A 27,229-nucleotide genomic window follows, 5' to 3' on the forward strand; every position below is an offset into this window, starting at 1 on the left:
TTAAAAAACGTAGATAATTTCAGAATAATTCCAATAAACCTACCTGGCCCACAAGGAGTTAATCCTCTCCTGGATTTATCAGTTTATCGAGAAGATTGTCTCAAGAAAAGTTCCTAGTCTGACACTCTTTTGCTGTCCCCTCCCTTCTTTGTTCTCTTCCTTCTTTCTCCGATTACAGTTCCAAAAACAACACCCAACCTCCTGAGGTCAATGGTTAATATTCCTGACTGTTTATATAGTCTCCAGAAGCAGAGCTCAGGCCTTTCAGCACTGGGCTAGCTCCAGCACCATGGCTGGCTTCTGGCAGATGACCCTAGCCTTTAGGAAATACCTGATCATAGTGCTTGTACCCCTTGTGTTTCTTCCTCTGCCCCTGGCTCTTCCTACCAAGGTAAGAACTTTTAAGATTGAGTTTGGGAGCTAAATCTCTCCTTAGAGTTGTTTCATTTCAAGTGACAGAGCCAAAGAGAACATTCAGATTCTTTCTCAGGAACTATTTCTTCATCTCTTGTTTGAAGATCTCTTTTTTTTTTTTTTTTTTTTTTTTCTGAGCAGACCCTTTGCCTACCAGTAGTGGGGAAATATAAAAGCAGCATGACATAGATAGATGAACAGGTATCTGTGATTGTGGATTCCAGAATAATGCTCAGTGGTATGGTTTTGTCACTTTTGCTTTGCATCTAACCAATTCAGCAAAGGACTTCCTGTGCTGAAGCTCATTCATGTGAACTTAAGTTACAACCTAAGGCTCAGTTTAATCTCTCTTCTGATTTTCTGAAAGTATCCACATTCTCTGTTAATTTTTTCCTTGCTGCTGTGGCCAGATAGAGGAGATATTTATCTTGCTCAGATGGACAAGGCACTCTGATACATAAGGATTAAAAAAAATATAATGGGTATTTAATCCTCTTTTTACATACCTTTCTAAACAATGATATACAATTTAAAATGTCACGTTTTGAAAGCCACTCTGTTTAGGATTCCTTCTGTAATAGTTAACTACAAAACCCTGCAGTGGTGGAGACGTTGATCATTGAAACCCAGCACTGTGAGCAGGCTGAGTGCCAGCTTCCTGCTGCTTCTTCACACTGCTTTATTTCTTGCAATCCCAATCTCTTCATGCAAACAGATCTAATCTCAGCTCTTCAGGTCTCTTATTACAGTTCTAGCATCATTCAATACCTAGTTCAAATCTACCTGTCACTGGACATTGAGTCCTTGCTCTTTCCTCTGGTCTTTGCCTGCTTGCGTCATGCTCCCTGCTGATTCCCAGTGTCATGGCTGCTTTACCAACCTTCATTACTCACTCCTCTCTCTCTTTTTCTGCAGCCTATCCCAAAGCTCATTCCTCCTCACAGCTCTTTCTGAGCGTTATCAGACTTTGCAGCCATGACCAGAGGACTGCAAAGTAAGAACGATAGTGACACTGGCTCAAAGTGAAGTGTGGCAACTGCTCTTACATGTCCTCTTACTCCCTTGCTACGAATATCAAATAGCTAAAAGCACCACTGGAAAGCTACCTATGAAGAATACCAGAGGGGAAAAAAAAGCTTTTTGTTAATTAACTTTCCGTAGGCAAAAGAGTTGCTAAAGTTAAGAGAGATCTGGATCAGGGAAGTTCTAAGTAGCCATAGATTTATGCTGGTTTTGTGTTCTGATGCCATGAGTTCACACTTAATTGCTGGAGTCATTGTTACCAGACCAAAAGTCCTTGGTGTTGTCTGTGAAATGATTTGTCTTGGTTCAGTTCCTTTTTGAAAAATTACTCTCTCTGGTTTCCAGGCAATCAGCTCCAACACAGCAATTTGAAATGTCCTGGACTTTTCCCCTTGCAATCTGTAGCAAGATTTCTTGTGCTAGAATTGTGCATTGTGGTGTTGCTGAACAGGAAGAGCTGGTACCTCGGCATGCAGTGTTGTAAGCAGACAATTTACAGGATGGAATTTCACATTTTTCTGCTCTGTTGAACTGTTTTAGCCTTCCCTGTAATGACAGAGCAGTGGAAATGAAACCATTACAAATTAGAGCAAACAATGCTAAAGATTCTGTCTAAACACAGAGGATCATCCATAGAGGACAAGTGGCTTTGTGAAAAGCCTTATTCCAGCTCTTACTGAGAGCCTGTTCACTGCGGACTAGAATAAGGCTGTGATGTATGGTCCCAAGCCCTGCTAGGGTCTCTTGAAGGGTACCCACTGGTGTTTCTTAATAACAAAAATGAAAGGAAAATGAAGGAAAGTTGCTTTCAGTGCCTGATGAGATGCATAATCAAGGTTCTTACTGCTTTCATTCCAAATAAGGCTCAAAAAAAAGCATCTTCTCATCACTTCATGGATCTCCTGCAGATTTACTTCTCCAACTCTGCTGCTCTGGTCATTTACCTAAACTGCTGTTGCCTTCTTTGCTCCAGCCTATTCAGTTCCCTTGGGTTTTCCTTTTTCCTCACCAGTTCTGGAACTTCCATGCCATGTTCAGATACACTGAGCATGTTCTGGAGCATCACAAATTTGATCCTGGCCACTGTTATTCTAGCTCCTTGGTTTAAGACTCTGTAATGTAGCCATCACAATTTCTCTCTCTTCCCTGTTTCCTCAACAGGCATCACTACATTTTCATTAATACTGTCCAGTATATTTTAGAGGACATCCTTGATCCAAGATCACAAAACCACTTTTTTATTCCTTTGGATTTGCTGGTGCCCATGATTGTGATAGGTCAGAAATGAGGAAGACTCTAACCTGCTTCCTGCACCAGGCCATGCATATGAAACTCTGTTGTGATGTTATTTTGAATCTTCTTAGTGTACAGGAATTGAGTTAAATATTTCTATGTAAAACTGGGAATGGCTGTCCAAAGCAGAACTAAATCACTGTTTTTCTCAGAAATAAAGAAAAAACAAACCAAACTGGTAACATGCAACAGGGGATCATACTTTCTTCAAGAAACAAACTAAAATCAGTGGAAGCTGAAACTGATCTGTGACCAGTTTGTCTTTGAGCGTTTCAAAGTCTGTACTAGGCTAAAAATCCAGTGAAAACCAGGTAAAAGTATTTAAAGTTCAAGGAATCCAGGCTGTTGAAATTACTTGGGGCCATGTTCTGAAACACATGGAGAAAAAAGTGGAGAAACTGTGACTGGATCAGTAACTATGTGACTCAAAGAAAGCAGCACCATCAGCAAAATAAAGAAGCCTGTGCAGGGACTGCCAATCCCTTATCATTAAGGGTTCAAAGTCATCTCCTGTATTTCTATTGGAGTTTCCCAGCATTTCTGTCAAGGCTGTTGAATAGTTTGTTGTTTGATTAGGATCTGCGTAGGTAGGGAGGACAGACAGGAGAGATAAATGGAAAAGAACTTTTTCTCTAATCCCTTTATCAGGCAATAAATTTAATTATGGGCTGTTGCCTTCTCAAAGCCCAAGTGAGACATACAGTCTGTTCTGATTGCATGCACCCTTCTTCTCCCAGGAGGCTGAATGTGGTTATGTTATCATAGTCATGGCACTGTTTTGGTGCACGGAAGCTTTGCCATTGGCGGTCACAGCTCTCTTGCCTGTCCTGCTGTTCCCAATGATGAACATCATGGATTCTACAACAGTAAGAGACCTTACTCTATACACATACGCCTATATATTTCTTGGTCAGCTTCTCTCTTTCAGGGATTATTTCCAGGTTGATTTCCAGAGTATGGTGCAAAGAGAAAAGAGCATTCATAGATTCATAGAGTGGGTTGGTTTGGAAGGGACCTTAAAGATCGTCTAGTTCCAACCCTCCCATCGGCAGGGACACCTTCCACTAGATCAGCTTGCTCAAGCCCTTGACACCTCCAGAGAGGGAGCATCCACAACCTTGCTGAGCAACCTGTTCCTGTGTCTCACCACCTTTACTGTAAAGAATTTCTTTCTAATATCCAGTCTAAATCTGCCCTCCTCCATTCTTGCACTGGGGATCTGCTGTCCATAGAACAGGACTTGCATGAGCCCAGAGTGAACTCTGGGTGGAGCTGCTAACCTGAAATTGTAGAATCCTAGAACCATAGAATGGTTTGGGTTGGAAGCAAAGGTCATCTAGTCCATGCAATGAGCAAGGACATCCTCCATTAAACTGGGTTACCCAGAGCCCCATTGAGCCTGACTTTGAGTATCTCTACCTCAGCTACCCCCTGTACAACCTGTTCAAGTGTTCTACTGCCCTCATGGTAAAGAACTTCCTTCTAATGTCCAATCTAAATCTACTCTTCTCTCATTTCAAACCATTGCCCCTCATCCTATCACTGCAGGCCTTTGCAAACAAGCCCGCTGCTTGTAGTCCCCTTCAGGTACTGGAAGGCTGCTATTAGGTCTCCCAGGAGCATGCTAATGTCTTTGGAACAAGATCCTCCCTCACAAAATGCCTTCCCTCTTGGCTTCTTGTCACTATTTTGTTCCATCTTACAGGTCTGTCAGGAGTACTTGAAGGACAGCAATATGCTTTTCATTGGAGGACTGCTAATGGCCATTGCTATTGAGAGCTGGAACCTTCACAAGCGTGTTGCTCTGCGGGTCTTGCTTATCACTGGTGTCAGACCAGCCCTGTAAGTAAGAGTATGAAAATGCTGTGGGATTAAAAGGACTTTGTGGTATTAGTTCCCATCTCAGAGCTGCCTGTAGTCTCCTATACGAGTCTGCAAATCATGCCCTACAAATGCTTTTCTACACTCCAAGTGAGTTAGTGCCTGAGCAAACCTTGCAAGTGGGGATCCTTTGATGTGTTACAGACCTGGTGCCTCTTTTTTTTTTTTGCATTCCAAATGGCTTGAAGTGGAGACATAGCATCCAGAGAGTCAGGACTGGAAAGACAAGGGTGCTGCTAGGCTTGGCCAGAAGCACTGCTTTAGACAGTCAGAAAAGACTGCAGCTGAAACACAAAAAATACATCCTCCTGTTACACTGATTGCAAAGAGAAGGGAAAATATGGGATGCTTGTTCTGAAAACAACAAATGCTTACCAGACTAGAACTTTAAGCTATGCAGAGGCTCCATGGCCCTATTTAATTTGCCTTTGATCATAAGAAGAGAGAATACTGGAGGAAATTACAAAGGAATAGAATAAAAATACATACAAGATAAAGCCCTTTTCATCTAATATATAATCTACATCTCATCTAAAGAATCATTCTGAGACAAATAACAGAGTAATACTGAAACGGGGATTAGAATTTTATATGAGTAAGAGGAGAATCTTAAATAACAGAGATGGGATAAAATTATCAAAAAATAAAATAAAATAAAATAGAGATCATCTTCCTTATGGCTTAAACTGATTGCCATTTGGGATCAGCTACAGCTTGCAATTAATCTTCAAAAAGATAATATATTAATGTGTGTTAGTGAGATGGTGTGTCCTCTTCAAAAGCATGCAGAATAACAGGATACTGACTCAGGAAACTGTTTGCTCCAACTGTTTGCTCTCATTTTCCTAGTCATTAAGAATGTAAAAGCCCAACTGGCTGAAATTGCAAATATTTCTATTCAGTGTGTGTCAATCCCAGAGCAGACAAGGGTAAGGAAATGCTAGGTTGGAACTGCTGAACGTTTTCCAAACCCAGCGTTTGCAGCCCAAGCTTTGTAACAACAACAAAAGGGACATTGCAGTGCTCAGTTCTAAGCAGATCTTTCCAAACCTTTTCCTTCCAGGCTACTCCTGGGCTTCATGGCTGTGACTGCCTTCCTGTCAATGTGGATCAGCAATACTGCCACCACTGCCATGATGGTCCCAATAGCACAAGCGGTGTTGGAGCAGATGCGCAAGTCAGGAATGGAGTTTACCGTGGCTGGCCAAGGGCATGAAAACGTCAACAACGCCTTTGAACTGCAGGAAACACCATCTAAAACAGAGAGTGTCAAAGAACAAAATGAGAAAGGTGAGTGGGTTATGGGTGGCCTTCTTTTTTTAGGGTAATGGGTGATGGCCTGATGCCTTCTTCACTGTCAGTAGAGTTGCTGGAAAATTCTAAAAGAAGGTGGTACCTAAAGCACCCTGCCTGCATCAGCATTTATGAGCCCCTTCCATGAACCAGGCAAAAGCACAATAAGATTTACTGACTTGGCTGAAGTTAGAAATGGACTGTAAATTTGAAGCAATAATAACTAATCAATAAAACAACAAAATGTATCAGTTCTCCATTAGCTGCAGCCTTTAGATTAGGCTTGGGGTTTCCTTATTTATATATTTATTTATTTTAGGTAAATTATTATCTACTATGCAACTTATCAGATAAAATGGAATTTCTGAAGGAAAATTTCTGAAGGAAAATTGCCAGAAGGTTAGGGATTAACCTGATCTTTCTAATCCAAAAATACACAATCATGCAACAATATCTCTTTACCAGCTGTCTTGCCCTCTTCCCATCTTTGAGATTACTCCAGTGTTTCTAAATCTCAGTCCCGGCGGTCAGGTGCTGGTACAGAACAAGTTGCCTTCACTCCATCTCTTCTGATTCTCTTGCACCTTCCTGAATTCTTGCCTCTCTCCCTCCACATGCCCTGCTTCACCAAGAAGTGTCAGCAGTATGTTTAGACTTTAATCATACATTTCAACTTTTCTTCTGCTGAAAAACTGCTCTGTACCGGTGAAAATGGAAAGAAAAGCAAAGAATTAACAATGCCCTAATGCCAGGCTTAAAATAAGGAAATTTGGGTCCTTCAGCTTTGAGTCCTAGCCTTGGAATACTGCATTACACAGGCACAAGATATATTCCTATCTAATCTGGCTTCTCTAACTCTTTTGTTCCTGTCTTGGGACCTAGGTAGCAGTCATGTACTAACACTCGAAGAAGACAGAAAGAAAAATGAAAATCTGCTAGAGAAGGACCACAAGAAATTCTCCAAGGGAATGTCTCTCTGCATCTGTTACTCAGCCAGTATTGGAGGGATTGCAACTCTGACTGGGACAACACCAAATCTGGTACTGCAGGGACAAATTAATCAGTAAGTCTGGTTGAATTTGGGATTGCATACCCACCAAACAGCATCAGTGTGCTACAGCTGGCTTCTAGCCGGCACAGAGAAGGAAAACATCAATTTGATCTCTTTATTGGGAAGTTAGCTTCTCTTCCATAATGGGCCTCACGGTACCCACTTGTCTGGGTCATTAATTAAATGCAGAAGGGAGTGCAGAATTTTGGGTGCTAACAGCCATCTGCATTTTACAGGCTCTTTCCTAAGAATGGCAACGTGATCAACTTTGCCTCTTGGTTCTCCTTTGCCTTCCCCACCGCGGTTGTGTTGCTGATTTTGACCTGGATTTGGCTCCTGATAATGTACCTGGGCTTTAAGTAAGTACCCTTTACTCACTGTAGTACAGCTGACAGGCTTCTTAGCAAGTACTTATTGCATGCTGTAACACAAGTGGTACTTTTGTTGAGGATCCTATCCTTGAAAGTCAGACTTGCAAGTCATGAAGTCCTCCCATACGACAGAGCCTAGCAGAACAGAAAGTATTTACTGCAACATTTTCTCGGAGGAACCTGATCAAATCCCAGCTAGAGAGACTCTATAGATGAAAACTGGAAGTTACAGCTGCACATAGCCAGTTCTGAAGCACTGCTTTCATGTCCTGGGAGACTGTTGTGCTTAAAAGCAGGAAATTGATTTCTCCATAGAGCTGGTAAATACCTTTGTGATGAGAGTTGCTACAGACCTGAAGGATTAGTATTGTGCCAGTTTCCAATGCTAATCACCCTGTACCACTGCCTTGCAATGCCCACCTGGTTAATACTTAACCTGTCACTTTTGTATTTATCCCCAACCTCATTTCTTTCACATGAAGTGCACCTGAAAAGGTCTTCCTTAAATTCCTCTACCAAAATTCTCTCTTTCTGTAAGCTTGGCAGCTCTTTGCTTCCTGGTGATCATAAACCTCAGCAGTCACACTGCCACTGCCATCGTGTCCCCCTGTGCCCTGTTTATCTGTGGATCCTGAGCTTTTAGGGGTAGGAAACTTCACTCTGATCATTTTGGCAATACACAGTACAAAGCAGTCACTGCCCCAGCTGCCTATGCTATGTACACATCATTTCTGTGTGCATATATAAGTACATCTATCTAAAAGACAATATGACTGAGCATAAAATTTGCATTCTCAACTCTGAGGCTATCTGGCAAATTTCTCTGATTTTTTTTTTTTTTTTGTCCATTTTCTTCCAGTTTTCGGAAGACTTTTGGTTGTGCTGCAGATGCCACTACAAAAGCTAAGGAGAAACAGGCCTATGAGACTATCAAGGAAGAGAGCAAGAAACTGGGCTCAATGAAATTTGCAGAAATAGCAGTTTTGAGTATCTTCACACTGCTGGTACTGCTCTGGTTCACAAGAGAGCCTGGTTTCATACCAGGCTGGGCAACAGTCCTTTTCAACATTAAGGATAGGTAATTGCACTTCTTCTCCTCACTCTGAATAAAAACGAAGTAGTCTGGACTGCATACACATGAAAACATGACTGGGCTAAACATCTGACTGATCTATTGCAGCTATGTCACTGATGCTACAGTTGCCATCTTTGTTTCAATTCTGCTGTTCATCATTCCTGCCAACATGGATTACACTGACAGTGACAGACAGCAAACAGGTATGGTCACTCAAGGCATCAGAAATCAACAGCCAGAACAAAATCTGGTTTAGATCCACAAAGGAAGTTCCAAACATTAAACAAGATCCCAGGCTGTGCTTGCTGCATAGCTACAGCTGTGTGCTTTAGGCTGGCCCAGGCACATATCTAGTGAAAGTTCTCTTGCCTCTTGTCAGTTAACTAAGTAGGAAACTCTTACCCCCAGCAGTGTTGCAGACACTAGTGTACACCTATGAAAAGCTTTTCTGCAGCTGGAATCTTCAGAAAAGAATATATGACTTGACTGGAACAGTTCTGCAGATCTGTGGCCATACTTTTAACTCACCCCTGCTCTCCTATGCCTCTTGGAGCATCTGCAGAGCATTTGTTACTATTTTTGCAAGTCAAGTTTATAATCTGTGTTGATAATGCTCCCATCATGTGCTTTAGGACATAATTCCACAGTCTACTTGCTCTTGCTGCCAGAAGTGTTTCAGACTAGACTCACCTCCCCCTTCTTTGGAGAACATGATATGGCTTACAAAATCTGTTTGGCTTTTAGGTGGTAAGTCAAAGATCCGAGCACCTCCAGCTCTGTTGGACTGGAAAGCAGTCCACGAGAAAATGCCATGGAACATTGTGTTTCTGCTGGGAGGAGGCTTTGCCTTGGCCAAAGGCAGTGAGGTAACATTCCTCTGCTCACCTGGAATTTGTGTCATCCTGGGTGTTCTCCCTCTGGCTTTTCGGGCGTGCTCTCCCGGAACACAAGAGGGCAGGCTGGCAGCACCAAACCCGCATTCCCTCAGCGAGTGGCAGCAGGTCAGACTGCACCACCCTCAGGAGACCTGCGGGTAGAACAAACCTCTATAGCTGCCTGGGCAACTGGGATGGCACCACCGATCCAGGCAGCACGATTAACTGTTTCTAGAAAAGTGAATGATCGAGAAACTACCCCAAACACATTAAGGGTTCTATTAAATAAAAGTTAATTGAAGTGGCAAACATGAGGAGATAAAGTGCCTAGCATGGATCTCCAAACTATTACAGACAAACTACTTATGGAAATAAGATTTAAATTAGAGCTAGCTAGGGAACCTTCAGGAGAAGATAACAACCTCTGTCAGTCAGACTGAAGGATGAACTGATGAAGGCGTCTGCCAGGAGTCCACTGCTACAAATTATTGTTGAGTAATGACTTCGATCAGAACAGACAATATGTTTATTAACTCTACAAACAATAAACTAGTTGGAAAGGGCTTCTAGTGGCTGTAAACACCAGTCTAGAATTCAAAGATCATAATGAGTTGTGAAACTTGTTTCTAGAAAACAAGGATGTAGCTCAGTATGGGAAATAGGAAGGAATAACCAAGTATCACAAATGCAGGATTGGAAATGCCAAGTTTTTAAAGCTGCTCATGCACCTTCTTATAGTCAATATTTTTACATTGCTACTGAGGAAAAAGCAGACAACTGGATAGTGTGGGTGGGATGTCAGACATGTGAAATATAATCCTTCCACTCAGGGCCTGCAAGTTCTCAGCTACAGCAAAGTATTTATGTTTGGATATCAGTCTGCAACAACCTGTGGGCTGTATGAAGTGCAGAGGAAGGTAGTAAGCATGATTTGATCTCTGGGAAACATGTTTAGAGAAGGAAAGATTTAAGAAATTACATTAATTTGTTCTGGAATAAGTCATGAAATACATTAAAACTGCTGCAGGAAGGAAGATAGCAGCCTTTTTATATTCTGATGGTGCCATTTCTTGCCATTTATTCTACCAAATTATCATGTCTATGAGCATTGCCTCTCACATGGTTATCTTAAGGGAAGGTAGAATTGGTATGGGGAATGTAGCTGGACTGTGATATGGCTGTTTCTTCTCCAGCCTACTGTCCTGACAGACCTCTTTGTTGCAGGAATCTGGTCTGTCTGCATGGTTAGGCACCCAACTGACTCCTCTGGAGCAAATCCCTCCCCCAGCTATTGTTCTCCTGTTGTGCCTTCTGATTGCCACTTTCACTGAGTGCACCAGCAACGTGGCCACCACCACCCTCTTTCTTCCTATTCTGGCTTCAATGGTAAGTTCCAGCATTTCAAAATACTCTTACAAGAACAGCTTTCTATTCCTTTCCAAGCATACATCTGCTCCGTTCTAAAACCTAACATAGCCAAGCACTGGTTTGTGTATCTGATGAGGAATACAAAATTTAAATGATACAATCTCTGTGTGTGCACAGAAGTGTTCACACCCCCCCTGTTTAGTTCAACCTTCCTAGAACCATTGCTGGTTAAAAGTAGAGGGATTAAATTCGTTGGCATATTAGACTTTGCCTTTTGGCCTAAACAAGCCCATGAGGTCCCTGCCAGCTGTACTTGTTTTTTTCCTATTTGTTCTGCATAAATACAGCAGCAGCATTTGCTTCCCTGCAACATTCCAGTACTGTATTTCACTCTGACCACTGGCCTTCCAGAAAGCTCTGAAGGTGATAGCATTAGTCAAGCTCCCTGACCTAATTCAGACATTTGCCTTTCCACAGGAGATTCCTGTTGCTGGGGTAGACATAGTTCTGCAGCATGAAAAGCTGGTTCCGGGGAGAAACTGGAATGAGCTCCACCAAAATCTTTTTGCATAGGCCACAGACCCCAGCTAACCCCTAAACCGATCCACTCATTTTCAGAGCTTGGGCTACCCTGTTTCCCCTGATAATTTAATTTCGTTCTTAACCAGTTCGAAGCCTGGTTTTAGAGTTGGCTACAACCATTATTATCCATGCGTACTGCAGCAGTGACCAGATTCCACAATCACAAAGCATTGACCACCAAATCAGTTTTTGCAGTTGCTGCTGTCCTGGGTGCCAGCTGCATAAAGACATTGACTAAAAGTTTCTAAAGCAGAACCAAAATATGAATGGCTGCAGTGTTAGGGAAAGAGTGAGGTTTCTGACGTGGACAAGTGCAGTCTTCTGTGCATTTTTGTGCATCAGAGCCATAATCTCTGCTCTCCCTTCTTGCACAGGCTGAAGCAATCTGCCTCCACCCACTCTATGTCATGCTGCCCTGTACACTTGCTGCATCGTTGGCATTCATGCTCCCAGTGGCCACTCCTCCTAATGCCATTGTCTTCTCGTGTGGACAGCTCAGGGTGATAGATATGGTGAGCCAAAGCATATTCTTCTCAGAATTTCCATCACTAGTTTTGGTTTTTCCTTTTTCTAATATTGGTTCTTCTGGGAAGAGCTTTAGAAAATTCACTTTACTCAGCTTATGACAAATGGAGAGAAGAACAAATGTATGTGAATAAAGGGGCACACTGACTCTAATTTACACTCAGAGCCTTATAGAGCTGCTATTGAGCTTTTAGAGAATAGCCAAGGCCTCTTGAAGATGTTCCAGCAAGAGCTTGCTGGCAATGGGAAATAACAATGTCTAACTTTCAAAAAGCTCAAATGTAGATCTCAAGGATATCAAAGAGTCTGATCATCTGGACAGTTTTTCTGCAGGGTTAGTTAATTGGTTGGACTTGATGATCTCTGAGGTCTTTTCCAGCCTGGTTGATTCTGTGATTCTGATTAGGGAAAAGCCCAGCACAACTCATTAGGCTGTCCCTGATGCCCTTTCTCACTATGTTAAGGAAAGATGGATAAGGATTCCATGTCTATTGATAACTTTTATAACTGATCCAAGAAGAAGTCCAAAGTAACGTTAGAGAGAGAGGTCAGAAGAGAAAATCCTATGTAAGTGGATTGAAAAGATTTCAGGACTTCTAGTTTAAGAGTTTTATACAAATTGCTTAAACGTGATTTGATGAAGTTGTGAAAGAAGGTCAAAGAGAAAAATCTAATGATGCAAACAATCTTAATCAGGAAGGAAGTACTGAGTTCACCTAACAACCCTTCTCTTTCACAATTGCAGGCCAAAGCTGGGTTTACACTCAACATCCTAGGAGTTCTGACAATAACTCTAGCCATCAACACCTGGGGTTCATCTTTGTTTGACCTGCAAACTTTCCCATCTTGGGCAAATAGGACAGGAACATGCCCATAACCTGGAGAGGCAAAGGAACCAACAACTCTTTCTGTTAGAACTGAAATGACAGCAAGACTGTAATCCACAGGAGTTTTGCTGAGGTGGGGATGAAGAGACAGGTCAGCTCTGTGGAAAAGGACAAACCACCTACAAGCAAAATCATTCAGTCGAGGACAGCAATAAAATTGCCTAACAGTGCTGTACAGCAGGCAGTTGTTACCCCAGCAGCAAGAAGAGGCAACCTTTGGCTTTTCAGCTGTTCCAGATATCTTTAGATTTTCTGCCTCTGCAGAAGTACACACATAAAAGGAAGGAGAGAGACTTTACATTCCTGATTTCATGCATCTGTCTGTATCTGATCACAGCTGAGATGCCTGGTCACCTGAGTTACACAGGCCTCTGTGTCTGTGTTCAACTGTACATGATTGTGGGTACTCTGTGGGCATTCACAGCAAGGCACATGCTGTGTGATCACAGACAGATCACCTATGGTCAGCCTGTTCTATTACTTTGAAACCTATTTATTTGCAGTCTCCCTAATATGAATGTCATTATTTATGTGAGATTACAGCATGATAAGAGCTGCAATATTCTTCTGAGAAGGGGAGAATCCTTGTGTCCTAAAATATGTATGATTGAATTAAAGATTTTTTTTTTTTTTTTTACTGTATCCTCATGTTTTGGATTTTTTTCCTATTATGTATCACTGCTTCTACTTCTGTCTTCCATGTGTCCACTACAGGTCTGTGTGCTTAATTAAAATAACCTTGAAATAACCAGAGAAGTTAGCACAACTGATTTTCTCTGATCATGAAAATAATAATTACTTTATTATTAAGAGTCCAGGTTTTTTGGCTGCTCAAAGCCAAGATCTGCTTTTTTTCAAAGGCCCCTAAAATAACTTTATGTATTTATTAGTTTATATATTGTTACATATTTCATCCCTTTTCTGCTGGAACTGACTTTCTGTAGCACACAGACTCCTAAGGACCAAACTGACAGACAATGGAATATCCAAAGACACTTTACCAAATCAAGCACTTTGAGGTTGGGTTCAGACAGATCAGATCTACAGCATCTGCCCCTGAACTTAATGCTCTGTTCTGTCCTTGCCTATTAAAGTTTTTCCCAAAGTCTGTTGCATTTCTGAAATCCCACTTGAACCATACTGGTTTGATGAGCATGAATGGGAGTGAATTTCACTCTTAAACAGTATGCATGCTCTTCCAAATCTTTCTTCTTTCTCTATCCTAATTATTAGAGGACAAGGACAAAGTGCAGCATACATTTGATTTATAATTATATTATTATTATTAGAAAATGTTAGAATTCACTGACCTGCAGTAGTTTCTTTCCAGTTCCAACTGTTAAGACAATTCTGGTACCTGCTGGTCACTGACTCCCTTTGCACAAACACTTCATTGGTCTGACAAGCACAGCTGCTCTGGAAAATCACTGTCTCAGGAAGAACAGTTTGGTGTTAACTCTTCAGTGGCTTTCAAAGACAGTGTTTTGATTTAATGCGTGTTAGGGCTCCAACAAAGTACCCACAGTGCAAAAAGGAAGGACATTTATTCTCTTTTGCTAATGAGCTCCTAAGTAATTGATTTCAATCACATAATGACTTGCTCAGGTCACTGCTAAACCACTCATCTTCTTTCCCTTCACATTTACCTCTACCAAAGAGCATCCAAATGTGTCTAAATATTTTCATTACCCTGCTCATTCTAAGTATCTAAAAGTGACAAACTCAAGCAGTGATTTGCTGCAAGCCTCTCCCTTCTCTGCTCTTTGTCTACAGCATCAGGGCAGGCAGTGTGCAGAGCTTTTGTTTGCTTCTTGTTTTCTTTGAAACACTTGCACATAGTTTACATGTCCTTCTAAATTACTGCTTAGCTAAGCAGGAAATGCTGAATCCTTACAACATTTCCCATCAGCCTCTCCTTCCAGCCCTTTAAAAGTGTGTTATGGTTCTTTGAAGTCTTTTCTATTAGTCTACATTATTCAGAGGCTGTGGTGTGCTTAAGTACATGCAGCAGCACAGGTGCAATCTTTATGGCAATCTCCAGAAGAAAGAAGAGAGACATCAAGTAGCACAGAGTGTCAGAGGGCCAATGCAATCATGCTGAGTGTTCCATGTTCATTAGCATGGATGAGTAGGTAAGGGCTGGAGACATCAGGAAGTGGCTGCAGCGAAAGTTACTCAGGGGGGTAGACAAATGCCCAGCTTCCAGAAGAGCACAGGTGAAAAGCTGCCATCTGTAGACAGAGAAGCTAACAGTAACATAGCAAGAATGGATAAATTCATGACTAGTTTCTACCTTGAAGTGATGGTAGCAGCAAGTACACACTGGGCAGTTTCTTGCCTTGGGCATGTCGGAACGCAGGACTAGTTGAGGTACAGCTAAATATAGTGTGCTTGTGCAAAACCCAGTAGCACTATTAAAAATGTTCATAATTTTCTAAGCAAAGCAGGTAGAAAGTGTTTCTGAGCCCCATTATTACACAGCTCACCTTTGAAGGGTGGCTCCCCATTATGTTTCCAGATATTGCCCTGAAGGAGTGGCTCCATTTCCCATTGTGCGATCAACTTTCACAATCTTCTGTGAAACTGCCAGCTCAGCACCTGCTGTAGTTAGGTGTGATTTCCACTGCAGCTCTTCATTTCGGAGCTGACACTGAGTTTGTTTTACATGAGAGCTGTAAATGATAAATTTGTTAATGACAAGGGGCTGTCTGCCTTCTTGCCTGCCTTCTCTGAAAGGCCAGTGCTCGACAAAACCACAAAACACAGGTTTCCCACACTATACACCAGTGAGTAAGTGAGTGACTCGCAGTCACCTCCTCCATTTTCCCTGGAGTGATGGTGCTGTCTTGCCTTGCCTTGCCCACACACACACACACACACACACACACACGTTCTACAGGCACATACATGTACACCAAAGAGTGGTAAACATACACATTTCTACAGCACACACCAGAAAAACAGGTTAATTTTAAGCAGGCTAATACAATGATGAAAATAACCTACGTTTGAGGAAGGCATTTCATCAGAAACATCATCATGCAAGTCATGCAAGGGCCACTTCATCCAACACTGAGATGCCCCCCTCCCTGGAAGTGTCCAAGGCCAAGTTGGATGAAGCTTTGAGCAACCTGGGCTGGTGGAAGGTGTCCCTGTCCATTGCATGGGGCTTGGAACTAGATGGCCTTTAAGGTCCCTTCCAACACAAACCATTCTATGAGCAGACCTAACAGAGCACATGATAATTTTAAGGCTAAAACAAGGTAAAGCCAAAACAGGTCAATGCCAGGATTTCTAATCCTCAGGTTGGTTTGGAGAAACCACAAATGTGCTCCCAGTCACTTAAAAGGCATTAAAATGAACTTTAAGGAAGCCTTGTCATATAGCACTGAAACCTTGAAATGTGTCTAAATTTTACAATTTCATTCCTAAGCTCTCATTAAAATACAAAACAAAACAAAAACAAACAAACAAACAAAACCACCACCAAAAAAAAAAAAAAAAAACTCAAAACAAAACAAAAAAACAAACCAAACAAACCAAACCCACCCCACAACAAAACCAAACCAAAAGCTGCTGTCACAGTTACAGGCTAATACCTAGGAAATTTCCAGAGGCATTGAGTAGAAAATAGTAGAAAGTAAATCAATTACCATTGGATGTAAAAGAAAAATAATGATAAGGTCTAAATAATTCCAATTGCTAACTGGGATAAAAGTTATAGGTTGATGCCTAGGAAATTTCCAGAAGCATTGCTTTCAAGGAAGCTTTCTCATAGAATCAGAGAATTGATTCAGTTGGTAAAGACCTCTAAGATCAAGTCCAACCATCAACCTAAGACCACCATGGCCATTAAACCACGTCCCCAGGTGCCATGTCCACACTATTCTTGAGCATATCTTTAACAGACAAATAAAATAATTCCCCAAAAGATAAAAAATATTTTCAGAAAGCAAAATACAAACCAACAAAACATGAAGGTTTGGTATATAAACATGGACCGGTCTCCCAAAGCTCTAAGAGCAGCTCCACTCTTATCCTTGGAAGTAATCCCCCATCAGATAACTGTGGCTTGTTACAGGCAGTAGAGTGCATCCTAGTGCAAAATTCCAGCTGTCTCCTTCTGGCATAGAGATGGATTCTAGGAATGCAACTCATAGCTCTCAATCAGCACATTTGGTTTGGTGTTTACAAAGGCAGAAACAGAGTTTTAAATGCCTGCAATGCTGAATAACTAAATAAAGAGCAGAAAAGAGAAACACAAGGACTTAGGGAATCTGTAACTTTAAATCATTAAGGCATTTCACAACCCTCCTGCTTTTTTTTGTTTTCCTTTTTTCTTTTCTTTCTTTCTTTTTTTTTTTTCTCCAGCACAGAACCAATAAAACTATTTACAACTTGATTCACTGAACTTTACGATTTGAGTTAGTTAATGACCAAGGTGCCAAAGTCTGGAAATGAAGTGGTTTGAAGGTACTAATCACCTGGTGTCCAAAATAACAACTGTTTAATAGAACTTAATCACTACTGTCAATGCTGTGCGTTTTCTTCTATTAAAGAAACCTTTAATGGTATTTATCCTTTCATCGTGCTACCAGAGGTCAGGCTGCTGTTCAGGACCTGCAAGCTCCTTTGCCATGTGCCATCTAGTGGCTGCAGACACTGCGCAAGGACGGGTCCAAGGTTCCTCACCCCAGGCTGAGCACCTCAACCGGGGTTAATCTTCCACCGAAAACACCCTTGAACAGCTAAAGGGGAAAGTAATGGAACCAGAGGAACACTCCTCAAAGGCAGTGCATGAGCATGGCTTCAAAAATAATAAAACCGATTCAAATCATTAAAAAAAAAAGGGGGGGGAGGGCAGGGGGGAGGGAAACCCCAAACAAAACACTAAGAAATGGAACTAGAGAAGGAGCAGAACATTTAACTCAGGGGTTCAACCCTTGTGTGTTGTTCTGTATGATTCAGATGAAACTGCTTCAGGGCTCAGACCTTGCATGCCTGTGGAAGGTATCTGTCTTCATAAAACATCAGCTGTGATGACTTTCAGATGGCACTGAATGTAAAATACTAATATTAGGTATGGTCAAATAAGCCACCAGAACCCTGCTTCAAGTTTATACTATTCAGCTGGCATCAGGTTAGCATTAAGGTTCTTTTGTCAACCTAGCAGCATTACAGCATGAATTTCCTCAGTTCTCATGATCCCTGCCTATCCTGCAAGAAGCAGAGCAATTTTGGGATTTCTCAATACCTGCCACTGGGACCTAGGACTCTCCATGCCTTGACAGGGAACAGGAAGCCAACTCTCATTAATCCTGCTGATTACAGAGTTTTGTTTTGTTTTTTTCCTATAAAGCAAAAGGCAAAGTGGCTGGAGCAGTCTGTGAAGCTGATGCCCATTTCAAAATGGCATTGCACAAAGTCAGAAGAGCCAGTTGTGTGCAGAGGCAGAAGGAGTCTTGGTACAGTTAGCTGTTCTGGCTCCAGTTTTCCTGGTTGCCTGTTGAGTGGATCTTAGACAGAGGGTACTGGTTGTTCTGAGGCAGTGGTAGTGACTGTAAAGTCAGGTTTCCCTTTCTGCTCTGGGACTATCCTGATGAGACTTGCCAGAAATTTCAAAAAGATCCTCTTTATTTTCAAGATGTCTGTCACCTGAAGGGAGTTTGAATTTTCCTCCTTGTCCTTACCTCTGGCAATATCATTCCTGCTACATGAAACATCCCGTCATAAATCATTTGTCTGAGCTGCAGATAACAGTTGTACAATGCAAGCTTCCTCACACCTGTGCTGCTGCTTTTCTCCTTAGACCTAAGCAAGCAGTGTTGTGGTATCAAGAGCTGCAATCAGTCCTGTAGAAACAGTAGTCTCAGAAGATAATCACCCAGCCAATCTGAAATCATCTTTGTCATTCCTTTAGTGTTACATCTTTATCATCCAGGCTACACAGAAAATAATATCATCAGAATGCGTTAGACTTTTAGGGACTTGCAAGCTTTTGGATGAAGACAGAACAGGTTTTCCTCTAATTAGTGGCAAATGACCTCTGGACAGGCACAGCAGAAAGATCAGCAAATGACACTGGAAAAAAGGCAAACTCCACTTTCATGTTTGTACGTTATGTCTTAATTGAAGATGCTCTGACAGTTGATAGAAAGCACGGTGTAGGGACAAGACAAAAAGATAGGTGTCTGAAATGTATTCAGAAAAGACTGAATCATAGAACCTATCCCTCTGGCAGCTATGTGCCATCCCAGTTGCAGAAACAAAAGTCCTTCTACCCAGTGTGGACAGGGTGTGTGCAAGTGCAGGAGTTCATACTGTACACTTCTGTATTTTTGGCAGAGATACTATAACAAAAAAAACCAAAACACACACAAAAAAGGAAGCTTACTAGCCTACAAGAAAAATCTTTGGTCTGTTTACACTGTAACCACACACCTGTATCTCAGAAATATGAGACAATTGATGGAGAAAGGGGAGGGTTTCCTCTGCACCAGGTGCAGTCAAGTATGTAATTGAGCCACTATTTTGAATCAGTGCCACTTTTGGCCTACTGTACCTGCTGAACAGCCCCTGCAGGGAATGACTCCAAAACATGCCCATGCTGTCTGCTCCAGCGAGATCACTTCTTACCTGGAGCCCTGGCAGGTGCATGCATAAGTCAGCCAACTCCTGAAACCATTCTAGCACAGCTGCAGTTCCTCCAAGTCACAGAAAGACAAAAACCACTAAATCTTGTACTAAATGATTGTATCAATCCATCTACCTTGCAGGATCCAGCAGTTAACTTCCCCTTGCTGCCAGTTTATGCTCCATTTTCACAGGGAAGTTTGTCACAATGCAGCTGTATCATAAACCATCAAAGTAGGGGGTGGAGACAGAGCTGGACATGAAGACTGCCATCTCCTTAGCTCCTCAAACTAAAATCTAATACAGCAAAATCCAGCTGGATTAACTGCAACAAATCTAAGGGCCTGCTTGTCCTGATTGTTTGATATTCCTGGGCAAACAGGGAAGGAGCAAAGAGGGTTAGATACAAAAAGAAGAAATTGATGTGTTTCTCATTTTGCAAGAACAGCTTTCTTTGTGTGGTGAGAATGACAGACAACCACACCTTGTGTTTGTTAAGATAGTGGCCACATAACCAAGAACAAAGCAGCTGCTATTTGAGACCAACACACTGCTGGCCATGAAACCAGCAGATGTATTTCCTAGCTCTGTTCCTGTTGAATTCATTTATTCTCTTTAGGAATAGTGTGACACAAAATCATCCAGTATTTACTGCAGCAAAATAAGCAATGTGAAACTGTTTAAGAAAATACATTTTGCCACACAATTCATGACAGAGCAAAAGGAATGACCTGCATCTGTCCAGACAGTGATGGGTGGGACAGGACTGTGTTGGTATCAGCCCACACCAAAATGCATTTAGTATTTCTATTGTGGTTTTTCTTGTGCCCAACTTCATGCAACCCTACATCCAAAGTCTCTATGTTTAGGAACTTAGATTCTCATTGAGAAAGAATACTTAGTATTCTTAGGTGGTGATTAACAAGAACTCTGAGTTAGAGTTTATAACTACAATGAATTTAATTTACACAGCATGGAAAGTAATAGAGAGTAGAGGAAAGAGCTTGAGAGGGAGAGATACCTTTGTACCTAACTTAGGCTGCCAACACACTCTGATTACAATTCGTCTCACAACAAAATCTTTCAATATATTGCAGCCAAAGTTTTGAAAACAGCCCAGTGCTGCACACACCACACAAGCACAAAGAATTATCTGACACAGACTGCAGCAGAGCTCCTGGTTTTTACTTTAAACCTTACTCAGGTTACTTTTTTTTCCATGAAAGAAGTACCTGCATCTTTGGCACTTGTAAAAATACCATGCATGGCACCACCTGCCAGACTAGTAACAATAATTAGAAATGTAATAAACTGTTCATTGGCAAGGTAACAAATTGTCTTATCCTTTGAAAGTCACACTGGCCTGAGGCAATTCCTCACAGACATTGGCCACTGATGTCACAAGAGCCTGAGCAAAAAGCACACCGTGCAAAATAGCAAGAAAGGAAAATAAGGAGGAGAGAAAAAAAAACAAACAAACAAACACTGGCAAAGAGACCTCCAAGCAATGCAGAGTAGCTGCAGTGTATTCTCATTTTACTCAGCAAACTAATAAAAATAAGGACAGTGAAGGTGAACCAATGCTATTGCTTCCTGTGAAAGTTTACAGACTGGAGCAAGTGGAGAACCACATGAACTCATAACACTTGCTGAAGAAGGTGGAACATACTTAACTGATTTTAGAACTAAAACTCCACTTGCAATCACTTCTGCTTATGCTCCTTAATTCTTTTCATCTTTCGTACGATGCCCTTTCATTTAAAGTGTCACTGAATACTTTCTAGAGTGAGCTACTCAGCCTCTTGTGTCTCATGCATTTGATTTTTAAATCTGCCAATCTGAGATCAATATTTTGGTCTTGCTGAAACTCCTCTAAGTGCTAAAGCAATCTCAGATTGCCTGCCAGATGGGAATTAATGGCCTGTTCAGGGGTTTTGCCTCCATTATAACTTTGCATTTGAACAGAACACACAATTTTAATTTCTAAGAGAGTGTTTAAAATCATCCTCAGCCATGAAAATGTGGTTTCATATTTAGAATCATAGAATTGTCAGGGTTGGAAGGGACCTCAAGGATCATCCAGTTCCAACCCCTCTCCTACGGGTAGGGATACCTGACACTAGATCAGGTTGCTCAGAGCCACATCCAGCCTGGCTTTAGAAACCCCCAGGGATGAGGCTTCCAACACCTCCCTGGGTAACCTGTTCCAGCTTCTCACCACTCTCATAGTGAAGAACTTCTTCCTAACATCCACTCTGAATCCACCCATTTCTATTTTTTCTCCATTCCCCCTACCTGACACCCCAAAACACCCCCCCACCCCCCCACCCCCAGCTTTCTTGTAGCCCTCTTCAGATATTGGATAGCCACAATAAGGTCTTCTCAGAGCCTTCTCTTCTCCAGACTGAATTTTCATGGCCTTACAGTGTTTATGACTCCTTCTCTGTGCAATACGTTTCAACTCTAAAACTCAACTTTCAGTTTCTGAAACCTAAAAGACATGCAGAAATCTATGAACAGAAAATCTTTGCTTCCTCATCCACCTTCTAGAATGGATGCAGGCATTCAAGAGGACACAGCCACCCCGTTGCAGGCTCACAGAGAAAGGAAGAGAAGAAAATCAAGTCATATACGCTGCATAAGCATTTCTTTCTGAGGCTTCTGATGATTTCACAGTCCCAGTAAGTCATCTAGGAGGGGCCCATGCCAGGCAGCAGCCTGCTTTTGTTCTTTGCTTTGTACTAAGAAGGGAGGGACATTGCTGAGGTACAACACTTTGAGTATTTATATGATTCATTCCTTCTTTCATTGAATCATTTTCTAGTTTCTAAGATAATACCTCTGGGATGATTTCAGCTGCCCTTTGTGGAAGCGCAGGGATTTATGTCTTCCACTCTTGTGTGTGAAGATAGAGATGAAGGAAGGATTGCCCAAGTAAGATGTGAAAAGGTTTTGGACAGGATGGGGGAAACCTCTCTCCCATACTTTTGTTTGCTTACCTGATGGCTCTAAAGTCTTACTTACCTGATGTCTCTGAAGTCTTACCCACAGGAGCTAGGGAGGTCAGCTCAGAACCCTGATTACCAAGCAGGTACAGCTCCATAACCTTCCTGCTGAACAGGCTGCTTCTTTCCCCAAACCTAAGCAATATCCTAGGCTGCCAAATAATTCATCCAAGGCAGTGGTTGCTTTGTAATTGGTTAGGAAATCCCAAGTCCTTATGAATGTCCCAGGTAATATCTTGCCACTTTTTCTTTCTGCTTCAAAATCAATACAATAAGAGCAGGTAGAATTTGAGATAACACCCTTGGAGTGGACCTTAAGCACCTGCTTTGCCTTTACTGCAGATGTACCAATGTTCTGTTAATGAGTTCATAAGAAACTCAAGAAGTAAGAGTTGTACTCCTAAAAGAGTTTGGGGTTTTTTTCTGCAATGCAACTTTAATCCTGTTTATGCACCTGTCTTTCTCCCATCAATATTATCAGTGCATTTTGGGGAGCTCAGGACAAACCCAAAGAGTTCCCCCAAAGTCCATGAAAGTGGAGAAATGCTGGAAGGGCGTGCACACATTGGCACCAGCTACTTATGCAGCACTGTAGTTAGGAACATCCAAGCACACTCCAAGAAAGGAAGAAGACAGACCAGTTGTACTGGTTATTAGACATGGTTAAGAGGGTTTAAAAAAAAAGATTAAAAAAAAAAAAATCAAACCCCAAACCAACACATACACACACTTCTGCCAAGCCAGTTATAAGAAGATAATCATGTGCTAGCCTAAGCCTCTGGCAGGAGTAAAGCACTGTTAGCTGTCTTCTTGTTAGCTAAATATTAATCATCCAGTTTAGAACCAATCATGTCACCACCTGGTTAGAAACTTGTGTTAAGGTTGTGGTACTGTTCTGTCTCTAGCTGCAGTGTTCCTAGACTTCTACAGGGAATCTGCTGAGCAAAGCAAACACAAAAGCAATATTCCAGTTGTTAGCAAGTTCATAATTTTTTTTTGGAAGGGATACAGGAGGTTCTGCAAGCTGAGAAGTACAGCAGGTTCTGAGAGCTCCCCACGGCTCTGAGCACTGCACAATTGATCCTCATACAATTCCAAACAGGTTCTCTTCAGCTGCTGTAAAGGAATGGTGCAAGAAAAGTTTTGCCTTGGGTTGCAGAGTAAGTGGGTGCAGTAAATTGCTTACATGCTCCATCTGTACCACAAAGCAATGCTGCACATCACTGACAAACAAATGCTGCTTTTAAGAGCTGCCACAGCCCCAGAAAGGATGCTGCATGATCATGATAGGGTGTCAGCAAGGAGAACAGGGCAGAAAATAGCCTGAGAACTAAATGAAGCACGCTCTTTGGGGTAGGTATGGGTTATTCAACACCTTTGAAATCTTCTTGCAGCTTAAAATAAATGGAAATTCAAAAGAGCAGGCAGCATGCCTAGGAAGCAGTGCCATGAAGTAACGTGTGAGGCATCTTTCCGTTGCTTATACCTTGGCCACACCTGAAGAACATATTCAGAATCATGAATATGACAGGATTGGGTTTGGAAAGCTCATACAGTTCAAAGGTCTCACTTGTAGCTCCACATGTTCATGAAACTCCCACAGTCCCTCAGGGCCTTAAAACCAGAATGTAACAGCATTCTCCTTTGAATCTCATGTGGTCTGATCTTTAGAAAGTCCTGCTTAGATAGAAGAGTTAAAGGTGACTAGACAGAGGATCAGCCAACTGCTCTTTTCTCTCCAGTATCAGTACCAAAGTTCCCAGTGCCATTGCCAAGTGACTTTATTAAAATCCTCTAGGATCCAGTCAGTTATCTTCTGACACTGGCCACACTCTTCAACGTTCTTCCTTTGACAGAGAAACCATTCTTCAAGTTACCATGCTCTGGAAACCAGTGGAAGTTCTACTTTCTCCTTGTTATTGTTGTGTCACCAAAAGCCCTCTTACAGTCTTGCTCTGCACCACTCTGTGATGTTAGCAAAAAGCCTGGCAGCCAAAAATGAAGAAGGCATAAGACCAAACAAACAAAGACAGCCTGCCAAGCTACCACTTATCCAGCAGCTTCAGGCTAAGAAAGCTTTCTCTCTTTCTGTTAACCTTGTAATACAGAAAGAAAAAAAAAAAGGAAGAAAATCACAAAAGACTTCTGAAGTGCAACATCAACAGAAATGGGAAAGTTGACAGAATGCTGCCAGCTTTTCACAAGTCATGGTCTGAGAGAAGATAGCTTATGATATGTTACAGGACATTTCAGGCTGCCCAGAGAAGCTGTAGGATCTCCTTCTCTGGAGACTTTCAAAACCCATCTGGATGCATTCCTCTGTGGCCTGCCCTAAGTGATCCTGCTTTGGCAGGGGGGTTGGACTGGGTGATATCTGGAGGTCCCTTCCAACTCCTAACATTCTATGATTCTGTGATTCAACCTGATATCAAGGTCTGGAATAGTGATCAGCTCCAAGGAGCAATAAGCATTCCTCCCTGAGGACAGAAGAAAGTTTCAGCTTCCCTGGAACAATACAGGGTCCTGAACATGGTGTACGATACTGAAAAGTTATAAGGAACAAGCAACTAAGAACATGACAAAGTAAACCTGTGAGAAGAATCAGAGTTTTAATTACTCCCTTAACCCAATATCTCTGGTTTAAATTAATGATCTCATTTCTATATTGAAAGTTGCACCCTGATAGCAGTCTTGTCAAAAGCTAGACCACACAATGACTGTAATACGTGTCTGGATCACCAACCTGCACTTCTCCTAGAGCAGGAAGGCAGAGAGTCAGGTCTCACACCACATCTTGAGCACGTCCTCAGTTCTAAAACAACAAAACCAGAGCAGCTTCTAGTGGCTGTCACACTGCTACAGCTGCTGGCTTTGTAGGCAACACTAAATCACTGGTCAGGAAATGGTATTTCATGGACAATAATGATTCTTCCTATTTTAATTTCAGATGAAACCATTAACAAGGAGAAATTTCTGCAAATGCCAACAAAAGAGCATCTTATAGGTGTGCCCAGATGTGGAGGCTGTAGTTCAGATGTCCCTGGTGAATTTTGCCCTTCAGCCTCACAGTTCACAGCTGCTCTAACAGCAACAGGACAGGAGACTCGGGTATTTTGCCAAAAGAGGAGGCTCAGATGGGAACGTGACTGATACTCCCTCGAATCGATCACATGCTAACACTGCTAAGGCTCAGGTCAGCAGTGTGCATTTCTAGACACAGCAGACTACCAGCTAAATGCAGTTGGGATTATTTCTTAGGGACAAAAAAAGGGGCTGAAGTGTATGTAGGTTAAACCAAGGTGTGTATTCCCTAGGGATATCTCAGAAGATAAAAAGCAAGCCCTGACTACTATTTAAAGGCAGCACAGCAGACGGTTAAGTTACACCCAGGTGTGTCTTCCCTCAGGTGATCCCAAGGGAGAGATGCTGGGCCACTTTTCCTATTTAATGGTGGCAGAATAGCTGGTTAGATTACGTCTTAAGTCATTTTGTAAGCTTATCATCCAAATGTTAGGAGTCAAAAATTGTAAGCTTACAAAGCTGTTTATGATAACCAATCCTGCTGCCATCGCTGCATACTAAAATATAAACAATGTATTCCAAATGAGCAATTATCCCCACTGCTAAATTAAACAGGAATATTTTAATCAAAGGAATGAATTTCAGCTCAGGTTGAGCACAAAATTAAGTAAGTTCATAGGGAGAGCTCCTCACTGTCAAATTTCCAGATCAACAAGACCGTTCTTGCCAATGTTAAATAGCAGGAGGGGTTTATAATGAGGTCAACAGTGGTTTTCTGTGTGAAGAAGACCAAGAACATTTTCTATTAGAATTATCAAACATTCTGAACAGGACACGAAGTGTCCTGCACACCTCTGAGCTCAGCTTATCCATTCCCAGCACTCTGCTTTGAAAAGCACTAACTAGTCCGGGAAAAGTTTATGAGACAAGGATCAAACTGTGGAATATCAGAAGATATTCTCCCAGCTTCTATGACAATATACCCTTTGGTACCCAAGCTGCCAAAAGGTAGCACCACAGGAAGCAGATCCTGCAGGATGACTTCCACTCAGTGAGTGAGGAAAACAAATGTGGGAGCAGGCTCTGGAGCCACACATGTGGGACACCTTACAAAGACCTCATGCCACGTCAGTCATGCAGACTGTCATTTCTTCTCCCTGTGCAGTTCTGTCTGTCTGGAGGCACCAAACAGCACTGCCTCTTTGGAATCCTCAGTGGGAAGCTGAACCCTCACATAGGTAGGTGGCAGCCATTTCCACCTGATGACATTATTACTGCAAACTAGTCTCAGTCAGACATCTCTGAATTGGTTCCACCAACTTGCATTTTGAATAATTACTTTGCAAATTTGATGGCTGCATTTTTTATTACACAACCCCCCCCCCCCCCCCCCCCAAGAAAAGATCAGATCTGGAAACAGAATTTAACAGTTTAGAATAGCTGGAGTATAGCAAATAAACACCCAAGTCTTTCAATGAAAGCAGAGACCAAGAAAAGATATAAAGTTAACTCATTACAATAGTCTGGATCTGACAAAACAAAGTTTGCTCTGATGTAAGCCTCTTGATCTCTTCTGTTCTTCACTTGCAGCTCATGGCTTCATCTCCTGAAGACCAAGCTGGTTTTAGTTTAACAAAACTCCTCAAGTTGACTAGAAAACAGCTGTGAGATAGGGAAAAAAACCAACACCACAAAAAGTACTAATGTTAAACTGTACCAAACTATTTTGCCAGTCAAAGGGAGAAATACTACAAAGCTGTACAACTGGTGGGCTGTGCTCTTCATGTCCACAGAAGAGGATGTTGATGCAAAGCTGTGACACACATTGGTAAGGAACAGGAAAAGTCTGCAGCAAATAAAGACACCCCAATTCCTCTAGGTATTTACTCCTGACAGTCATCCCAGGAAGAGCAGACAATGCTTCCCAGTCAG

The 27,229-nt window shown here is 41.9% G+C and overlaps 1 protein-coding gene across 1 annotated transcript; it reads left to right on the plus strand.

The window, feature by feature from the left end:
• The first annotated feature begins 289 nt into the window (after positions 1 to 289).
• SLC13A2 (solute carrier family 13 member 2) lies at positions 290 to 12,628 on the plus strand. The gene is made up of 12 exons (XM_054394115.1): positions 290 to 391; positions 3,468 to 3,596; positions 4,436 to 4,572; positions 5,675 to 5,899; positions 6,779 to 6,967; positions 7,192 to 7,314; positions 8,186 to 8,404; positions 8,507 to 8,604; positions 9,146 to 9,267; positions 10,501 to 10,662; positions 11,601 to 11,738; positions 12,497 to 12,628. The coding sequence occupies exons 1-12, from the start codon at positions 290 to 292 to the stop codon at positions 12,626 to 12,628; spliced, it is 1,776 nt and encodes a 591-aa protein (XP_054250090.1).
• Positions 12,629 to 27,229: the final 14,601 nt, after the last annotated feature.

The sequence above is a fragment of the Indicator indicator genome, chromosome 30, assembly GCF_027791375.1.
Source record: "Indicator indicator isolate 239-I01 chromosome 30, UM_Iind_1.1, whole genome shotgun sequence".
NCBI lineage: Eukaryota > Metazoa > Chordata > Aves > Piciformes > Indicatoridae > Indicator > Indicator indicator.

What these genes read in the sequence shown, in the direction of transcription:
- SLC13A2 (XM_054394115.1), top strand. Translation starts at nt 290, where the DNA reads ATGGCTGGCTTCTGGCAGATGACCCTAGCCTTTAGGAAATACCTGATC. An exon ending in CTTTTCAACATTAAGGATAG is followed by an intron (nt 8,405 to 8,506) that starts GTAATTGCACTT and finishes GATCTATTGCAG; the next exon opens with CTATGTCACTGATGCTACAG. An exon ending in TTCCTATTCTGGCTTCAATG is followed by an intron (nt 10,663 to 11,600) that starts GTAAGTTCCAGC and finishes CTTCTTGCACAG; the next exon opens with GCTGAAGCAATCTGCCTCCA.